General features: G+C 41.7%; 1 protein-coding gene across 2 annotated transcripts in view; it reads right to left on the reverse strand.

Moving 5' to 3' along the window:
• The window catches only part of dpp6b (dipeptidyl-peptidase 6b), an 80,701-nt gene that overhangs the window by 59,750 nt on the left and 4,521 nt on the right, over positions 1-16,430 (reverse strand). The window contains exon 1 of one of the 2 annotated variants that reach the window (XM_086043368.1): positions 3,474-3,792. The exons of the other annotated variant lie outside the window; for it this stretch is intronic. Coding sequence (XP_085899494.1) covers positions 3,474-3,659 — 186 coding nt within the window. The 5' untranslated portion in view covers positions 3,660-3,792. Of the gene's footprint in view, positions 1-3,473; positions 3,793-16,430 lie in introns of those variants that run through there. 2 annotated transcript variants of the gene reach the window in all.

Consider the following 16,430-nt stretch of genomic DNA (forward strand, 5'->3'; position numbering starts at 1 on the left):
AAAGAACTGCTGCTGAGACCCCCCCCGCCCCCAACCCCCTCAGTGATGCCACTCAGCAGCCAAACACTGCTGCTCACACGCAGTGGACAGTTAATCAATGCTGCCAACACAAAGACCCCAAAACAGGTTTATAAACACGGAGATGGAAATCAATAGTACGCCATTTCCATGTCCAACTTCAGCTCTACAAATAACAACAGCGAGTAGAACAACAACAGCAAACTTTGACCACGGAATGCAATCTCGGCTTTTATGGGTCGCTGAGAGGGTTCAAGCAATTTCATGCTCTAGCACGACTCAATTTGGGGGGCAAAGGTCACCTCAAGGTTAACGTCGCATCGCAAAACAGCGTGGCGCCGCAACCAACACGGAGGTCAATTGTTGGGATTTCTTAACAATGACGCGGCTCATTAAACAGGCGCGGCGCTGCAGGAAGCTAAAGAGCAGGCGCGATGTTGACGGCCAGCTACGGCTAGCTGCCAGACATCAATAGTGCTGAGAAATATCTGCGCCTTGGCAGCCATTTTGGGGATGGAATTAGTAAATCAGCCAACGAGAGCAATCAAGAGCTCTTTTGGTGGCCTTGATGCAACCTGTTGGTGCATCCTCAAGGCAATCAATGCTTGCATTTGCTTTTTAATTCAAGCAGGGAAAGGTGGTTACAACGATGCAGGGGCGGCACTACAAAGCGAGAGGCTACCACAATAATGATCTGCAGTGACCGCAAGCAGGATGTTCACAGAAAATCAAGTGTCATTTGCGTCTTCGAGTTGGACGTTAAAGAACGTATTTTGCATAACTGTTTTTTTTTTAACAACTTAAAACACTTCCCGGGTCTCTTAAAAAGCTCGAGAGTGCGTCCCTGTCGCATGAATGAACGCAGCTGGACACCGTACTGCTCACCCTTTAGTCAGATTTAGTTACCATGACGACCAAGGGTGGAGGTAGGGCAACAGAAAGCTTCAACTTCTTAAAAAGAAGTTTAGAAGATCTTGTATACAGACTCTTATTCAGAAATAGAAATAGGCGTTAGCTTGAACTTTACCTTGTCCCAAGTTTGAATTTGAAGACATAACACTTGAAAAATCGCAGCGTGTGCACAGCTTTATGTTCAGCAGGTGTACCTAATCAATAGACCTTTGGGTGCAGTAACTGAATGGCAAACTTTTGAATACAACCACTCCCTTGCGCATGTACTGTCACTGCGAGGCTTTTAAAACCATTATAGGGTGCATTTATCGTCTTGTGGGTCACAAATAGAGATTTATAACCATGCGCTGCTGCTTCTCTTTAGCGGGCCACTTGTAACAAATGTATTAGTCATCTCTCAACACATGCAGGTCAGTGTGACTGTGTTCACGTTGTTGCTAATTAATCAAAGCATGCCAGCAAACATTAACTATGGAAAGCAATCATACTGCCAAATGGGGGAAAATTTGTTACCCTTTATTGCCCTTAAGGGGAAGTCAACCCAAGCATATTTGTTTCAAGAATATGTTCTATGCAGACTCACTAGTTGAAAAAAAGGCATTCTGAACCACCCGTTTTTAGCCATGTCTGGGGGCGGCCATATTGTCACTTCTGTCAACTGAAAATGACATCACAGTGTCTCAAGGCTCAGGTAACGACCAATCACAGCTCACCTGTTTTCTGAAGATGAGCCATGATTGGTCGTTACCTGAGCCCTGAGCAGTTGTGATGTCATTTTCGGTCAACAGAAGTGACAAAATGTTCGCCTACTGAAATTGCTGAAAGCGGGTGGATTTTGCTACTTAACTCATATTCCACAAATATTAATCAGAAGGCCGTATTTCAACTAGTGGGCCCGCACAGAAAATATTCTGGAAAAAAATATGTTTAGGTTGACTTTCTCTTTTTAAGACAGAAATACCTAACAGATCTTGTCTTACTGTGTCTCAAATGCACCCCATCCAAGCTGGGACTTCAGGGTGTTCAATTTGACCGCAACACCATCTAAGGCAGGGCCTGCGGGCATTTTTTAAAACAAAATAAATCCTCAGAAGTATTCTCATTTAAAGCTCCAAAATATTTAACCAACAAATTCACATCCATCTCGTCTTCTCAAAGTGAGCCAGAGCCTAACCTCTTATCTAATCTTATTTTGGACAAGGAAGGAAGGAAGGAACACCCTTGACTGGTTGCCAGCCAATCACAGGGTGTGTTTCGTGGAAACTCAAGTTAGGAACTAAATTGGTTCCTTGAGCCATTTGTCACAGTGAACACTTTCTATTTACAGAAAGCAGTGATTCTTTGGAGTGGACATAGCTGTTTCTGGCATCTATGATTGGGTGAATGTATTGTAAGTACAAACCTCTGCCTCGTGACAACGCTTGGATGTCTGTTTTGACGGGATTACGACATTAACCATCCGTTGCTTCATTAAAGAGAAGCTAGAATTCATTACTGTGTATAGTATTTTATATAGTGTTTTTTTATTTTAAAAAAAAACAACAACTGATTTTCGGATTTCTATTAGGCTATATGTAATTTTTGATTGGATTATCAATGATGCGGAGGTGGAATTTCTGCCTACACATGCGACCGATCCCACTGCATTGTACTCCGGACAGATACAGCTAGTTTTCAGTTTACAGCAATGCCTTATAGGAATAGAGTAATTATTGTTTGGGCCGATTATCTGCGACATTATTCTACATTTTGATGAATATCGGCATCAGTCTTTTTAATTTTTTAATAAAAATCTTTTGGGCGTCAAGAGATTATTTAAAACTGTTAACTTCAACTATTTATTACATTTTCAGTTAAATTTAAAGATGATACTGACACTGGGAATTTTAGAAATTTTGGAAAACTTGATTTACTGTAGAAGAGTACAGGGAACAATCTACTTGTTTTAAGTTTTCAATTAACATTTTAAGTAGATGACCCCGGGAGCGGCATGAACTTTTAGTTTGAATTTTTCGTAAACAGGGGCGATATAAGTCAAGGTTCCACTGTATCTTGACAAACAACAAGCATTCACAATCATATCCCTCTTGTGGACAATTTATTTTAGTCTTGGTAGAAAACCCACTCAAGGAGGATATTAAGACTCCCCACAGGACCAGACGAGAACCCAGATTCAAACCGAGTCAGACGTGCTAACCCTCAAATACGAACACACACGCTAACATTAGCACCTGTGGTGGAACGAAGTGTCTGTTTAGGACTAAAGTAAGCAAGCACACATTTGTACCATTGTTGCATCGTAGCTTTTGAACTGAAATGGCAACTGATAGGTAAAAAAATGCCCCCACGAGTGCCCCAAAACTCTCAGTATGCATCTCTACAAACATGTGACCACCCTTAAGCCAAAACACACGCTACCAACACTGTCACTCAAAAGTGGTGAAAAATGAAAACTTGGACAATTATAGCAACAACGAAAGCCTGCATCGCGAGTCTGGAGTAACCTCATGCACGCACACTTAGCAAAGTAAATCACATCTTACATCCTCATCGTCCCGCGTGCATTTTCTGCGGCACTGGACGTGCAGCCTTGCATCCAGCGGGGGCTGGAGGGTCTTGCTCTCCTCGTCCGCCACCTGCGCACCGAGCAGGCGACTGGCCTCGGGCGGCTGCGGGAAAGAATTGGCGGTGTTGATCTTGCCGGAGAATCTCTGGTACAACGAAGCCATGACGCGGGGAGGATAGACACTTGGGTTCTCGAATGTGGATATGTCAGTGTGAAAAGCGCGTGATTCTTGCAGCCCCAGAGCGCTTGATGTGCGTAATATTGGCACGGCTGCTCTCTTCAGCTTTGTCCAGAGGGTTGCGCGTCCTCCTCTGCATGCACACCACGTTGGTCGTCTCCCCTCCTCTCCCCCCCCCCCCCCCACGTCCACGATGTCACCAGCGGCGACTGAGAGGCAGGCAAGACACGGAGGCGCCCACTTTGCCGTCACATCAACGATTTCTCCGCAGCACAATGTGCGTGGTCATAATAATGACGAGTCTACGATGATGTCGTCCTCACGCGTGGGGCCAGTGAAGGACGCAGAGAGGATGCCGCACATGCACTCTGCCACAGAGACAAACACACACGCATTGCATGCGAAGCGGTCTGCAATGAAGCAGCCACGCTAGAGCTTCTCTTTACGCACACACGTTACCTCAAATCACGTTTAAAAGAGCACGGACTGTATTTTGTTTAATGGGCGTGTGTGTGTTTTTCAACTATTTGGTTGTGTGGTCCCAGAACGGAGCTTGAGTGCCTCTCTGTGGCACTCTGATTTAGGACAGGCTGCAATGTAAAATCTCAACCCGTGTTAACAAAATTCTGCATTTTCAATTAAAACAATAATTGTCAATTAAGATAGACAACGTCGTGAAGCAATTAACAATGTGGTTGTTTTTGTGGTTGCACGGATGAATCATATTGAAATGTGTTTCTAATCGAATATTTTTATACTCAACTTTATGTTACTGTTAGGACACCAAGAGTTATATTTTGCATTTGCATACAGTGAGGGAGCGCTTTGGGTGCAGTGCAGAAGGTCTTCTGACAAAAATGCCAGCTGCCGTCCCACATGTACTTAGCAGCCGCCGCCTCGCAATCGTAAACATAAAATTGTTGACAGTTACCCGGAACAAGGCGCTCCAAATAAACGTTGGGTAATGGGCCACATGCTACTTCACCACTTCTAAAGGTGAAAACATTCTAAAAGGCATAAAAAGGCTGTGACAAAGGAATATCAGTCCAATAGGGCAATTAAAACAAACATTACCTAATCACATGTCATTTCTATTTTGGTGAATTTCGATTACACTTTAACGATTAGGTTTGTTATTGTAGCTGAAGTTAGCATATTCCCTTGGGACAAGTGTAAGATTGAGTTTGTAATTGCTGGAAATGCAGACAGTTGTGTTTCTGTAGTCTGCTCACTCAACAATAAAATGTTTTGTTATCTGCCTATTTCTTCATCACTGTTACATAAAAATGGGGCTAATTTACATTCTAATCAACCCCACACCAAGTTTCTCTGCCAAAGATATTACCAGCTGGGCTGGGTGAAGATCCAGAGGCACTTTCAAGGGGCATCTGGTGTCTGAAATAGTATTATCATGTGGAGGCACTTGCTATTTGCCAAAGCCAAATGGTAAGCAAAGCTGCATTGAGGTTTTCTGGTTGCACAGATTATCTGATATCAGAATCTACATGGAACCTGCAAACACCAAACAAAAAAGCCAGAGCCGAGAATCGAACCCTGAATCTCAGAACTGTAAGGCAAAATCTGCTAACAGCTCATCTACTGTGCTGCCAGAACCGTTTTGAACTGTGAAGAAAGAAAAAAAAAATGTCTTTAAAGTTACAGTACATATTCTTCAGCTTCCAGAGATATGGATTTTATGGATATAGATTTCAATTTCTCCTTGTTCTTCCCTCCTTCAGTCCACCAAGATATTCATTTGTAAAAGTGCTAGAAACTGTGAGTAATGCTTTGTCAGCACTAACTGGATCTCACTTGTATCGAGCTGATTTCTTCCTCCCTGAACATCTACACTTTCCCATCTCGCGTCTCACGGTTGAAGTCATTTGGAGTCCACGAGTGAACCTATCTCACACACTCCGTTGCAGATGATTTTACGGCTCGCAGAGCAACTCCGAAACCCAACAAGGTATATGACTTTAAATCTGTCGTTCTGTCAAGCTATCTCTATACATTTGGGGAAAATGGGTCATCCTTACGGGGGGTGGGCGGGGGGGGCAATTTCTAAACTGGGAGCATACTGTAATGTGTCTCAGGTCCTCCTATTGAATCCCGTTGTTGAAATTTCCCATTTCGTACGATAAGGCTCCTTTTGCAAATTGCAGGGTGACTGGCTGCCTCAGCAGAAATTAACATCCTCTTTAATAAAAAAAGTGTTTTTCTTTTTATTTAATATGAGTCATCGTCATATTTAAACCGCATAAAATTGAACTGGTTTAGTCAACAAAAAAATCAAACTTTTGCCATCATTTTTCTTTTTATTTTAAATTCGGTCCAAAATTCAGCCAGATCTTTTTCGTCTTTAATGCTCACAATACTACAAACGGAGGACTGTGAGTCAAAGTCTAACAAGTTTAATAAGAGAGAGAGAGATGAATACTCGGAAGATCGAGTACATGGCAATGGAGGATTATCAACCACACATACGTGGAAGGAAGTCTAACCGGTCCAAAAATAATTCCCTGTTCATATGTTGTCTTTAGTCATATGTTGTCTTTAGTCATGCCCACACAGCCTGAACAATACGTTGGTATTTTCCTATATGTGTGACTCCATGGTCTTAACTGGTCCCTGCAATCTTAGGGTGCCTTAGATTGGCAGATGCAAGTGGAAAGTTACAGTAGTGAAGAATTCCAGCTCAAGTCACGTAAAAATCTACTTAAGAACCCTTTGCTAACATCGACAACGTCAGAAACAAGAGGAAATGCCCGTGTTCTTTGCTGTGGTTTAATCACCAAAAAAGCCATGTAAAAAAAATAAAATAATAAAAAGAAAAACATTTGTTGTCAGTCCAATAAATACAAGACAGAAGTTGAAACTCTGGAATTTTGTGAGAACAGCTCAGTACAGTGGCCCTTGCAGTTTACGACATACGAATGGCAAGCAATGAACTAGCTTGCGCGGCGGCGTAGGAATTCGTCGTCATGCAGCATAGGAAGTGCCACAGTCATACAAGTTTTTCATTTGTTTTATATTTACAGCCACCGATGTGTTTTTCATGCAAATATTTACTATAACCTTTCTACTGTGTTAGCGTAGCTTAGCGCAGTGATTCTGTACCGCGGAAAATCACTCAATGTCAATTATTTTGACAAAAAGATATTTTGTCATTTTTTTGTCAATGGCTTAATTTATGCATGCCAAGCATGTATAGCAACAGGCCAAACAATTAAATGCTCTTCCACTACAGGTAAAGGTACGTACATTAACCTGTACATCCGCTTTTTGTGAATCGTTTTGCTAAGCGGTGTGGCGTGAATTTTATTCCGGCGTGAAATATGTGCCTTTGCTCAATAAAGGTTGAGAAACACTGGCTTAGCAGTTGTGTTGCATCGTACATGCAAATTCGTGTTTATGTTGCCGCCGTAGTGTCGAGACTCCTAATTCATAGCTGGACTTGCACCATCCTGATTCATCTGTCATCATTCAATAAGTAATATTGACTGCAAACGTTTGAACAATCTTTCAAAAGGAGGACATTTCATTTCCTTGTTCATTGGATTCCAGAAGATGAATTTAGTCGACGGTATTGCTCTCCTACAAAGGTTCATATGGGTCCCTGTCATCATTTGTTTCGCCACTTCGTAAACACCCTTCATCGGCACGCCCTCGGGAAATACTGTACATCCAATCCTCCGGATATCCATCGGAGCTTCCCAGATAGATGATAGCACAGACGTTCAACTTGTAGGGTAGCTATTATCAACAGCCTAGTCGCTTTAAGAACTCTCACTGGACCACACTATAAATGTCTAGCACACCTCTAAGCTGGAAAATAATTAACTATACGACCCTTTCCCCTCTACAAAGACAAAGACCGTAACTCTGCATGGAGGCAGGTTAGACCAGTTGTTGGTAGGAACACAGAAGCACGCAAGTCGATGTATTCTTTTTTTTTTTTAATGGGCTGTTTGCGCCATTGGGGGTGTGGACAGAGCTGACTGCATTAGCCGCCAAGTGTCTCCTCTCATTCTCTTCAAATGTGATGCACTCACATCTTTCAAAGAGACATTTGCGTGGAGATAAGGAAGCAGCGACCCCTGTGTGACCGGGGCATTTTTCACTGCTTTTTTTGCCGGTGTGGCAACAGACAACGTAAGCAGGTGTCCTCATCAAATACAGAATGAGTTGTTGGGGACTTAAATAATATTTTAAAAAAATAGAGCCCACAGTCTGTATGATTCATTATGAAACGAAAACGACAGTTCAGATAATTTGTACAAAAAGTTAATGCTTGGAATGGACTCAGCAAAAAGTCACACAATTATCTGACGTTTACTAATTACAATGTGTTGCTTATCTAATGCTTTCATGCCAAATCCAATTAAATTATTCTGAGAACAGGCAGTTGAAATGACAACAAGAGCTCCACTCTAGGAACTTAAATGTTCAAAAGGAAAACTTTTTTCTGACACGCTGCGGCAAGCTGATTTACTTTCGTTTTGGCACGTCTGCACCCGAGTGACGAGAAGATTTTGTTTCCTGAAGATGCACAGATGTTGTTGTACAATAGAAGCACCAGAGGGAAATCACTTCCCTCGGCGATGGATGACACGGAATAATGCCAAAATGTTTGTTGGAAAACTTTTAAACAGTCAGCCAGTAAAATATCTCATCAGGTGCAATTTCATGTTCACGTTTTTAGCCAAATTCTTTCAAAAAAAAAAAAAAAAATCAAACATTAATATCATGGAGCACTTAAAGGTGTTTGTTTGCAAATGCCTTAAGTTGTTCCCATCAGCCTGCTTGACACACACCAAGTGACACAAATTAATTGGTTGGAAGGGGAAAAAAAAAAACAAGATCAGTCAATCAAATGTTTGGAGAGGGTGCAGTAATATCTCATTTCCTCCTAACATCACCCAGCTCGAAAATGGATTGGATTTAGTTATAGCTATAATTACATTTTCAACCATTTGCTGTGTGACATTGGTTGAACACTAATGATCTCCGTGAATGTGATGCTAAGTCGACCGCAGCGACATGCTTCCTTATTTATGGCTTATCATCCTGCTGCCTCAGTGTGTGCGTGAGCGCGCTTGTGAACACATCTGCTGTTGCCTGGATTGAAAGCGTTCTAAATCATCTTTGGGCTGTCATCAGGCGGACAGTCATTTAAAGCACCGAAGATAGTTTACTCCCCTTCTCGGATTAAAATAATCATAAATAGCACAACTGACACCAAAGCGAGCACTAGAAACTTAACTTCTTGAACAGTGATTCCTCCGCCAAGGTTCCGCAAGCCATAGGTAGAGGTGTTAAAATTCATCGACAACTAATCGATTGTCAAATTAATCGACAACTATTTTAAAAATCAAGTCATGATTATTGTTGTGTGACTTCAAATGATTAATAATTATTCTCTGTGGTCCATCATGAAATCAGACTGATTATCTTTTGTGTTTCATCAAATTAAAACATTTGTAAACACCTGCTTTTAAATTTGGAAAACAATGATCGAACAACTAACTGAATCAGTTTCAAGAATCTTGGTGAAGGCGAAGGTTTGCAAGTGTTTGAGGACATAGCAAATGTTTTTTTCACCAGGGTTCGTTAAAGGTTCCTAATAGGGTTGCACGATATATTGAAGAAAAATCATTATCGTAATAATGGCCCTTGTAATATGCATATAGCAAAGACGTGGAATAGGTATGAATTTCACCAGTCACATGCAACCTTGAATGGGGTGAACAGCATCTAGGGGCATTACAATTAATTAGTTCTGAATACATTGAGCTTGCTTATTTTGACGCATAAAAAATGAAATAATTCTTCCATTATATAATAAAAATGTCATTTCTTTGCGTATGTTAAATATCGCAATTTAAAAAAAAAAAACTGTGGCCCACAGTCACACAGCAACAGGGTTCTACATTAGGGCCACTATCTTTTCTCATCTTTGTTTCACAATTCAATGTGACCTACGGCATTTTGAAATGGTAATTTAACACGAATTTCAAATGGATCGCTTTTTAAAAGAGGACAAAAATAAGACCATTAGAAGTTTTGTCTAACAATTTGTGTACAGTTAAAAACAAATAATACATTTCTTTACATCAAGTTGGCCCGCAATATACAGTAATAGGTTTAAAAAAAATAATAGTTTGGGGATGACACAAAACAGGACAATATATTACTGTCTGTATACAATTAAACTAAAAATTCTCACAAAAGCATGCACAAATCCCCCCCAAAAAATGTCAGCCTTAATGTAAGAGAAACACGGGGTGCTTAATGCCAGTCCCTTGCAGTCCAGCACAATTCAAAAGCAGAGCGTGACATGTCAAAAACGCAACTGGTAAGCTCACACAACCACTCAAAACTTTGTCTGGTTTCCCCCGATGAAGACAAAAACTGGAGCCTCGTGGAATGGCAGGCGACATTAAGTCATTAGTGATTCTGTGCTGCAAATGTGACACACGCTTAAGTCATTCATTGGAGGCGCTAGAAAGGGAAAGTAATAAAAAAAATTACTGGTCCGCAGGGCACATAATCGGTGGCCACCACTCCCTTCCTTCCTGCCTGCCTGTTTGCTATCATGCACAGCCAGCACACATCCAGACCACCACATCACCCCCCCCCCCCCCCTCGATAATACACCCCCCCCCCGCCCCCCATTCCGAAATCCGTGCACTGTATGCTAAAGTGGGCCTTACCCGTCTGGAGCTGTCTATCTTCAGCTGGGCGGCGACGAACACGGACATGGTCCGTAGCACTTGAGCGTTGAGAACTTGTGTCTTAGATGCGACTTGCACTTCTCACACACCTCCAGTGAGGGAGGAGTAGACCCAGGGGTCCCAAACGGGCAGGTGTCTCCCTCTCCTCGCTGGGTAAATCAATCACAGCGAGAATGGGAACGCACCTCCACAAGAGCGGGAGGGGGCGTTATGTATAAGATGCAGCATCGTTGGTGGGGGGGGGGGGGGGGTCTCTCTCCTCGCTTAGGGTGCCTCTGACGCCTCTCTTCTTCCTTGCGCTTGGTCCCACCCTGCCTCGTACCCTCCCCCCTGCCCTTGCTCACGTGCTCTTATGAAGACTTTTTTTCAGTTAAATAACGACTCTAAATGAAAGAATTGCAAGCAAAACATACGGGCGTTTACAGCCCAAACGATATGAGTTGGAAACACACACACTGCTCTCAGCAGCGATGCCAATAGTATTGCATGTGAGTTGTGAGGCATCAGTAATTTCCAGTGTGTGTGTATGTGTGTGTGTGTGTGCGCGCGCATTAATATTGATTTGTACAGGCACCGTTTCGGACAAGTGCTTCACACCAGCATTGCATTAAAAACTCAAAACATATAGTACAGTAGCAAGGAAATATACACGCACACATGTATATACACACATAGAGTGATCGATAGATCGAGATGGATCGATATACACACACACACACACACACACACACACACAGGCGGGCAAGGCCCTCCACTATTTATTCCTAACACGAGAGCTCTATGTGGAGCGTCGCAACATGGAGACCGGATTCTTATGGCGGGAGAAAGGAACCAGAGCGGGAGCTAAAACCTATATGGTAGAAATAGGTTTGAGATTTGATACCTCGCCATAAATCATCTGCTCAATTCCTTTGCCCACAGACAGACGTAGTAGTTCATCGCTAATGACTGCCTCGCGTCCACTCATATTTTACATGTTTGATTTGCACAATCACTGACGACAGCTGCGGTTTTAAAATATATCTGTGGCTGGTAAAACAAGATTATTAAACTAGTTGTGAAATTGCTTCATTGCATATTAAGATGTGTTTGTTTAAAGGGAAAGCGTGGCCAGTGTGGTCCTTTTCTTTCTTTTTTAAATCAATATCAAGTAAGCAATTTCCTTCCATACTCCAGGTATAACACGTAATCTTCTAATAATCTAAGTCTCAATCATTGAAATGATCACTGCAAATGACACTCCTCTGCTTGATGTGTTTTGTTTTGCTAAATCCTTTGAGTTTCATGAGGAAATGACAACACAGCAACACACCAAGTAACACAGCAATCAGCTCTCGTCGTTCTCACATTGATGTCATCAGGTTCTGGAATTTCTGAAATAAAAATAGTCATTTCAAAATCTGCTAAAACACACCGGAAAACAAGCCTAATATCATTATTGAGTCATTTTGCTGACATCAAATTTCAATCTCAGAACTAGAAAATAAGTGTCATTGTTTGCTCCATTTAAATAAAGTTCATCTTTGCATGTGCATCACAGGCGATAAGGTTCTATCACAAAGTGTAATTGCTCTGCAGCAGCCATGTCCAAAGTCAGGCCCGGGGGCCAAATGTGGCCCGCCGTCAAATTTGATCCGGCCTGCAGCCTCTGTCATTAAATTAATAACATCTGGCCCGCAACCACGTTGACAAGCGTATAAAATACTCTAAATGCAATTTCACATTTACACACAAGAGGGCAGCAAACTGTCCATTACCATTACCTTTCCGGACAGTTTCTAAAATGGCGACAATGAATAAAAAAATGAAAGTTCACAGTGAGGGCAGCCAATTCAAGAAAAGGTGGAAATTCACCTTTTTTTTCACTGAAATATGTAACAAATGCGTCTGCCTCATTTGCAAGGAGACTGCTAGTTATTTCCCTGTTTTTAAATCTAAAAGTTCAGTGAACATTTTTTTCAACAGTATGCCATGTTTCAAATGTTATATGTTTTACATATTTCCCTCTTATTGAATTAAAAAGTTATGAGAACATTTAATTGTCAGTTGTTATTCATGTTTGAAATGTAATTTGCACTGGTGAATACTGTTATTTATTTCTCTGTTTTTAGATCAAAAAGTTCAGTGAGCATTTATTTGCCAGTGATATGTCATGTTTCAAATGGACTGGAAGACTTGTTTAAGAATCTTGAAAATTCAATTAAAAAAAGTCGAAAGGCAGACTAATTTGCTAAAACGTACTTGGATTTATTGGTGTTCCATGCAAAAAAGAATGTCAGGCTAAATTTGTCGGCCCCCCACATTTTCACCTCACCAAATCTGGCCCTCTTTGCAAAAAATGTGGACACCCCTGCTCTACAGCAACTGAAGAGTGGAATAATAAAGACCTTTGAGTTAAAACCAGACATAGTGCTTGTAGCCACAGCCAGTACAATTAACAAGCTGATTTTGTGCCATGACATTTTCCCATGGTCCTTTAAACAAACCCCCCTGACACTACATTTTTGTCACATTTACCACCCTGACATATACTACGGGCGATGATGGCTCACGGTAACTCACCGTGAGTGTAATTAATACAAAAGGTCACTATTGCCATTTATGCTGTTTCAGCCTGATGAGAAATTAACGATGCACAATGATGCTTGAATTTAGTTTACTACTTATTCTATTTACATTACTGTGCAGTGATGCTCTGTTCGCTCATATCCTAATTTCCTCCATTTGTCACTTTCTTGCTGGTTTTGCAAAAACAAAAATAAAAAAAAAATGCTGCTGTCGAGATAAAATAATGGCATGAAGGAATATGTACTTGAATGAACATATGAGAGAGGGTATATTATGGAGATGATTTTATCGTTTTGCTTACCTGAACAAGAATCCCGTGTCACATTGTTGCCAAAGGTACAGTCCTGGTGGATTAAAATGCTTCTAGTCCTTGCAGACCAAAATAAAGCATAAATTACAATTTTAAAAAAATGTTTTCCCTTCAAATTCATCTTCTTTTCCATCTTCTGTGTTTTAGTGGTTGGCAAACAACTTTTGGTGCATTACTGACAGTTTATGAAATGGAGTGTGGGCCTGAAAAATACCATTTCACAACCTCCTATCTCCACTCTTTCAAAAAATAAAAACAGAAATGTAAAACTTTGCCCACAAGAACTTCTCTGAAAAACTATCTTTATTCAAAGCTACTGGTACTATATTTCTTCTTAGATAAGCGGTGTGGATAATGGGGGGTCAGCCTGAGAAACACTTTTGTGCATACCGCCACCTGCTGTACGTATACAGTAAAAACAGTCTGGGTCACATTTCCGTCTCTATTCAACAAACGGTCATCCGTCAATAATGGACTGTGAGTTCCGTATGGACTTGACTAGGTTAGTTACGATTACACAGACTGACAAAAATCCACTTGTGTCTATGCTTAGTCCACTTTTTAAAAGTTTCCCATGTATCCTCTAACGTCAGCAAAACGGGCGAAGATGGATCAGTCCGTCGGTCGGACGGAATGCACATCTCTGGAAAGAACAGTGTACTAAGTGTTGCCTCCATAATTGGTTATCAGCGGACCAGCCAGGACAACTCTCGAGGTGTGCTGTGCTAGAATTAGAGTTAAGATTACTTGTCCAAATTTTTGGTAAGGCTAAAAGAAGGGCTTTCGTCGCGCTTGATGTAATGCAACCGTACAATAGCTCAGCTTTTGACCACTTGTATGTGTTTTGCTTTTTCTTAAAATACAAAAGAAGTATGAGTGATTGTAAAAGTTGTTTGAAACTGGAAACGATTACATTACAGTAAACCCCTGCAACTCAAGGGGGACTGATGTCCCCTCAACGCAGCCTTTGTAATTGCATATAAACGCCACAGATGCAGCAAAACACTTAACAGAAAGGCTCATAAAGCATCAACACCATGCAGCTACAATGTACACAATCACGAACCCATGAGACATAAACAACTGTATTCAAGACAAACATGTCAGTCAAAAAGGAGACCCAATCAGAACTAATTTTGTTTGAAGAGCTTGGAGGAGTGGACGAGAACCAATCAGAACGACATGGTAAGAAAGTTGCACTCGTTGATCCAGTTTGAAACCGGAAAAAATACTTACATAAATAATTCCCAAATTACAAAATAAAAGAGACCAGGAAAATATACTTATTTGAAGTTAAAAAAAATAAATAAATAATAATAATAATCAAGGAATGACAAAAAAAAGGGGAAAAAAATAAGTATTTAATTCAAGATTTTTGGTCCTGTTCCGTTTGGAATTCAGCTGAATTGAAAGAGCCATTATTTTTTTAGGGGGGGAGATCAAGAACTAGAATTAGAAAAAAACATGAGATTAACGTGAATAGATGCACATTGTGTGACGAGTGTTTCAGACATGTGCATTAGTTCCACTGTAAAACTCCACTTTCTGTCCCCCTTGATGCCACTAAAACCTTTATGTGTCCTTCTTACGGCTCTGAGCTCGTCCTTCAGACCGCAGTGCCGAAATGGCTCAACGGCCCCGAAGCTTTCTCCACCAGCACACCTCCCCTGAGGAGGCCAAAGTGCACTTGGTATGCTCCTCAGCCCACTGAAGCCACTCCGCTTTGAGATCAAGGTGAGCGAGCGTGGCCAAGACACGCGTGAGGAACGAAACAACAGCGGTCATACTAATGCTAAGCAGCGATATGCGCCGTAATAAGATATGGGTCTTTATCCGCGAGCGCGTTTAGCACAGACGGGGCTCTTTCAGGTAATCTGTCTCAGGTGGCAGCTACAGACGAAGTCTCCCGTACCGGGGGGAGCTCGACAACATGCCCGCATCCCCATTGCAGAGATTGGCCGTTGGCCTGGAGGTGCAAAAACGCACTTCTCATCAATAGCGAAGGCCTCTCCGGAGAAGCCAACCCTCAAGCCTGGCAGTTAGCACAGACAAATGACCGGTCTCCAGTCGCGTGGGGGGTCCCTTCCAAGCAGGCTCGCCTCGCTTGTCTCCGGATTTCATTTCAGTGACACAATGTGCTATTGTGCGCCACAGCATTATCACTCTAAGTACGGTCATTGGCTAGAATAAACAGATGCTATCAAACTGCGCATGTATTGTATGTAGAGTGTGAGTGTGGGGGCGTGTGTGCACATATCAGGAAATTGAAAGTCATTTTGCAGGGGCTAATGACAGCGGAGAGCAGCAATACAAACATTTTAAGCAGGCGCTTCAATGGCTGGATGGTGAAAAACACACAGTTCCCTACATGAATACAGAATGTATTTGAAAGACTTTTCTTCTGTCCTCCTTTCTGCATACAAATTGTGTCAGTGAAAGTTTGTCCGTTCACTTTGCCTTTTTAACTACGTCAAAGGGAACGTAATGTGGAAAAGTGCCCTTTTAATAGCACAAATAGTTGGGCCGCTGGAGCGCGTGTCCACCCATCAAAGTGTTCATTTAACGATTATTTTGTTATCTGCCTATTTCTGAAAATGTAAGCAGAAGTGCAGTCAGCACAGTTTAGCATGCTAACAGTGTTACTAGCGTTAGCTTCTGTTCATCGAACACAGACACACACACACACCTAGGGTTGCCAACTGTCCCATATTAGCCGTGACGTCCCGTATTTTGGGCTAATTTGGTTTGTCCCATACGGGACCTTAAATGTCCCGTATATTGACTATCAACTCTTGCAAATACAGATAACTATATATAAGATGCTTTTAGTAAATCTCTGGATGGCGATCGATTGTCAATAAGACGGACATTGACGGGTTGGCAGCTCAATATCACATTACACAATGTGATATCACATTACAGCGCTCCCTAATGGAGACTCTCGGTACTACAGATGTCAGATCCTAGCTCAGATAAAGCGTCAATCACAGAACAAGCGGCAATCACTCCACCTGTCATATAGGGACTTCTCTGGCAGCGCAAAATGACAGAAGACAGCTTGAGTCAGTCAAAAGCAGCCATAAATATCCATGGAAAAAATAAATTTGGTGAGTCACACTCCTATTTTACATTTCAGATTTCTTA

Source organism: Filicampus tigris, chromosome 10 (assembly GCF_054856515.1).
Source record: "Filicampus tigris isolate MCC_2025a chromosome 10, RoL_Ftig_1.0, whole genome shotgun sequence".
NCBI lineage: Eukaryota > Metazoa > Chordata > Actinopteri > Syngnathiformes > Syngnathidae > Filicampus > Filicampus tigris.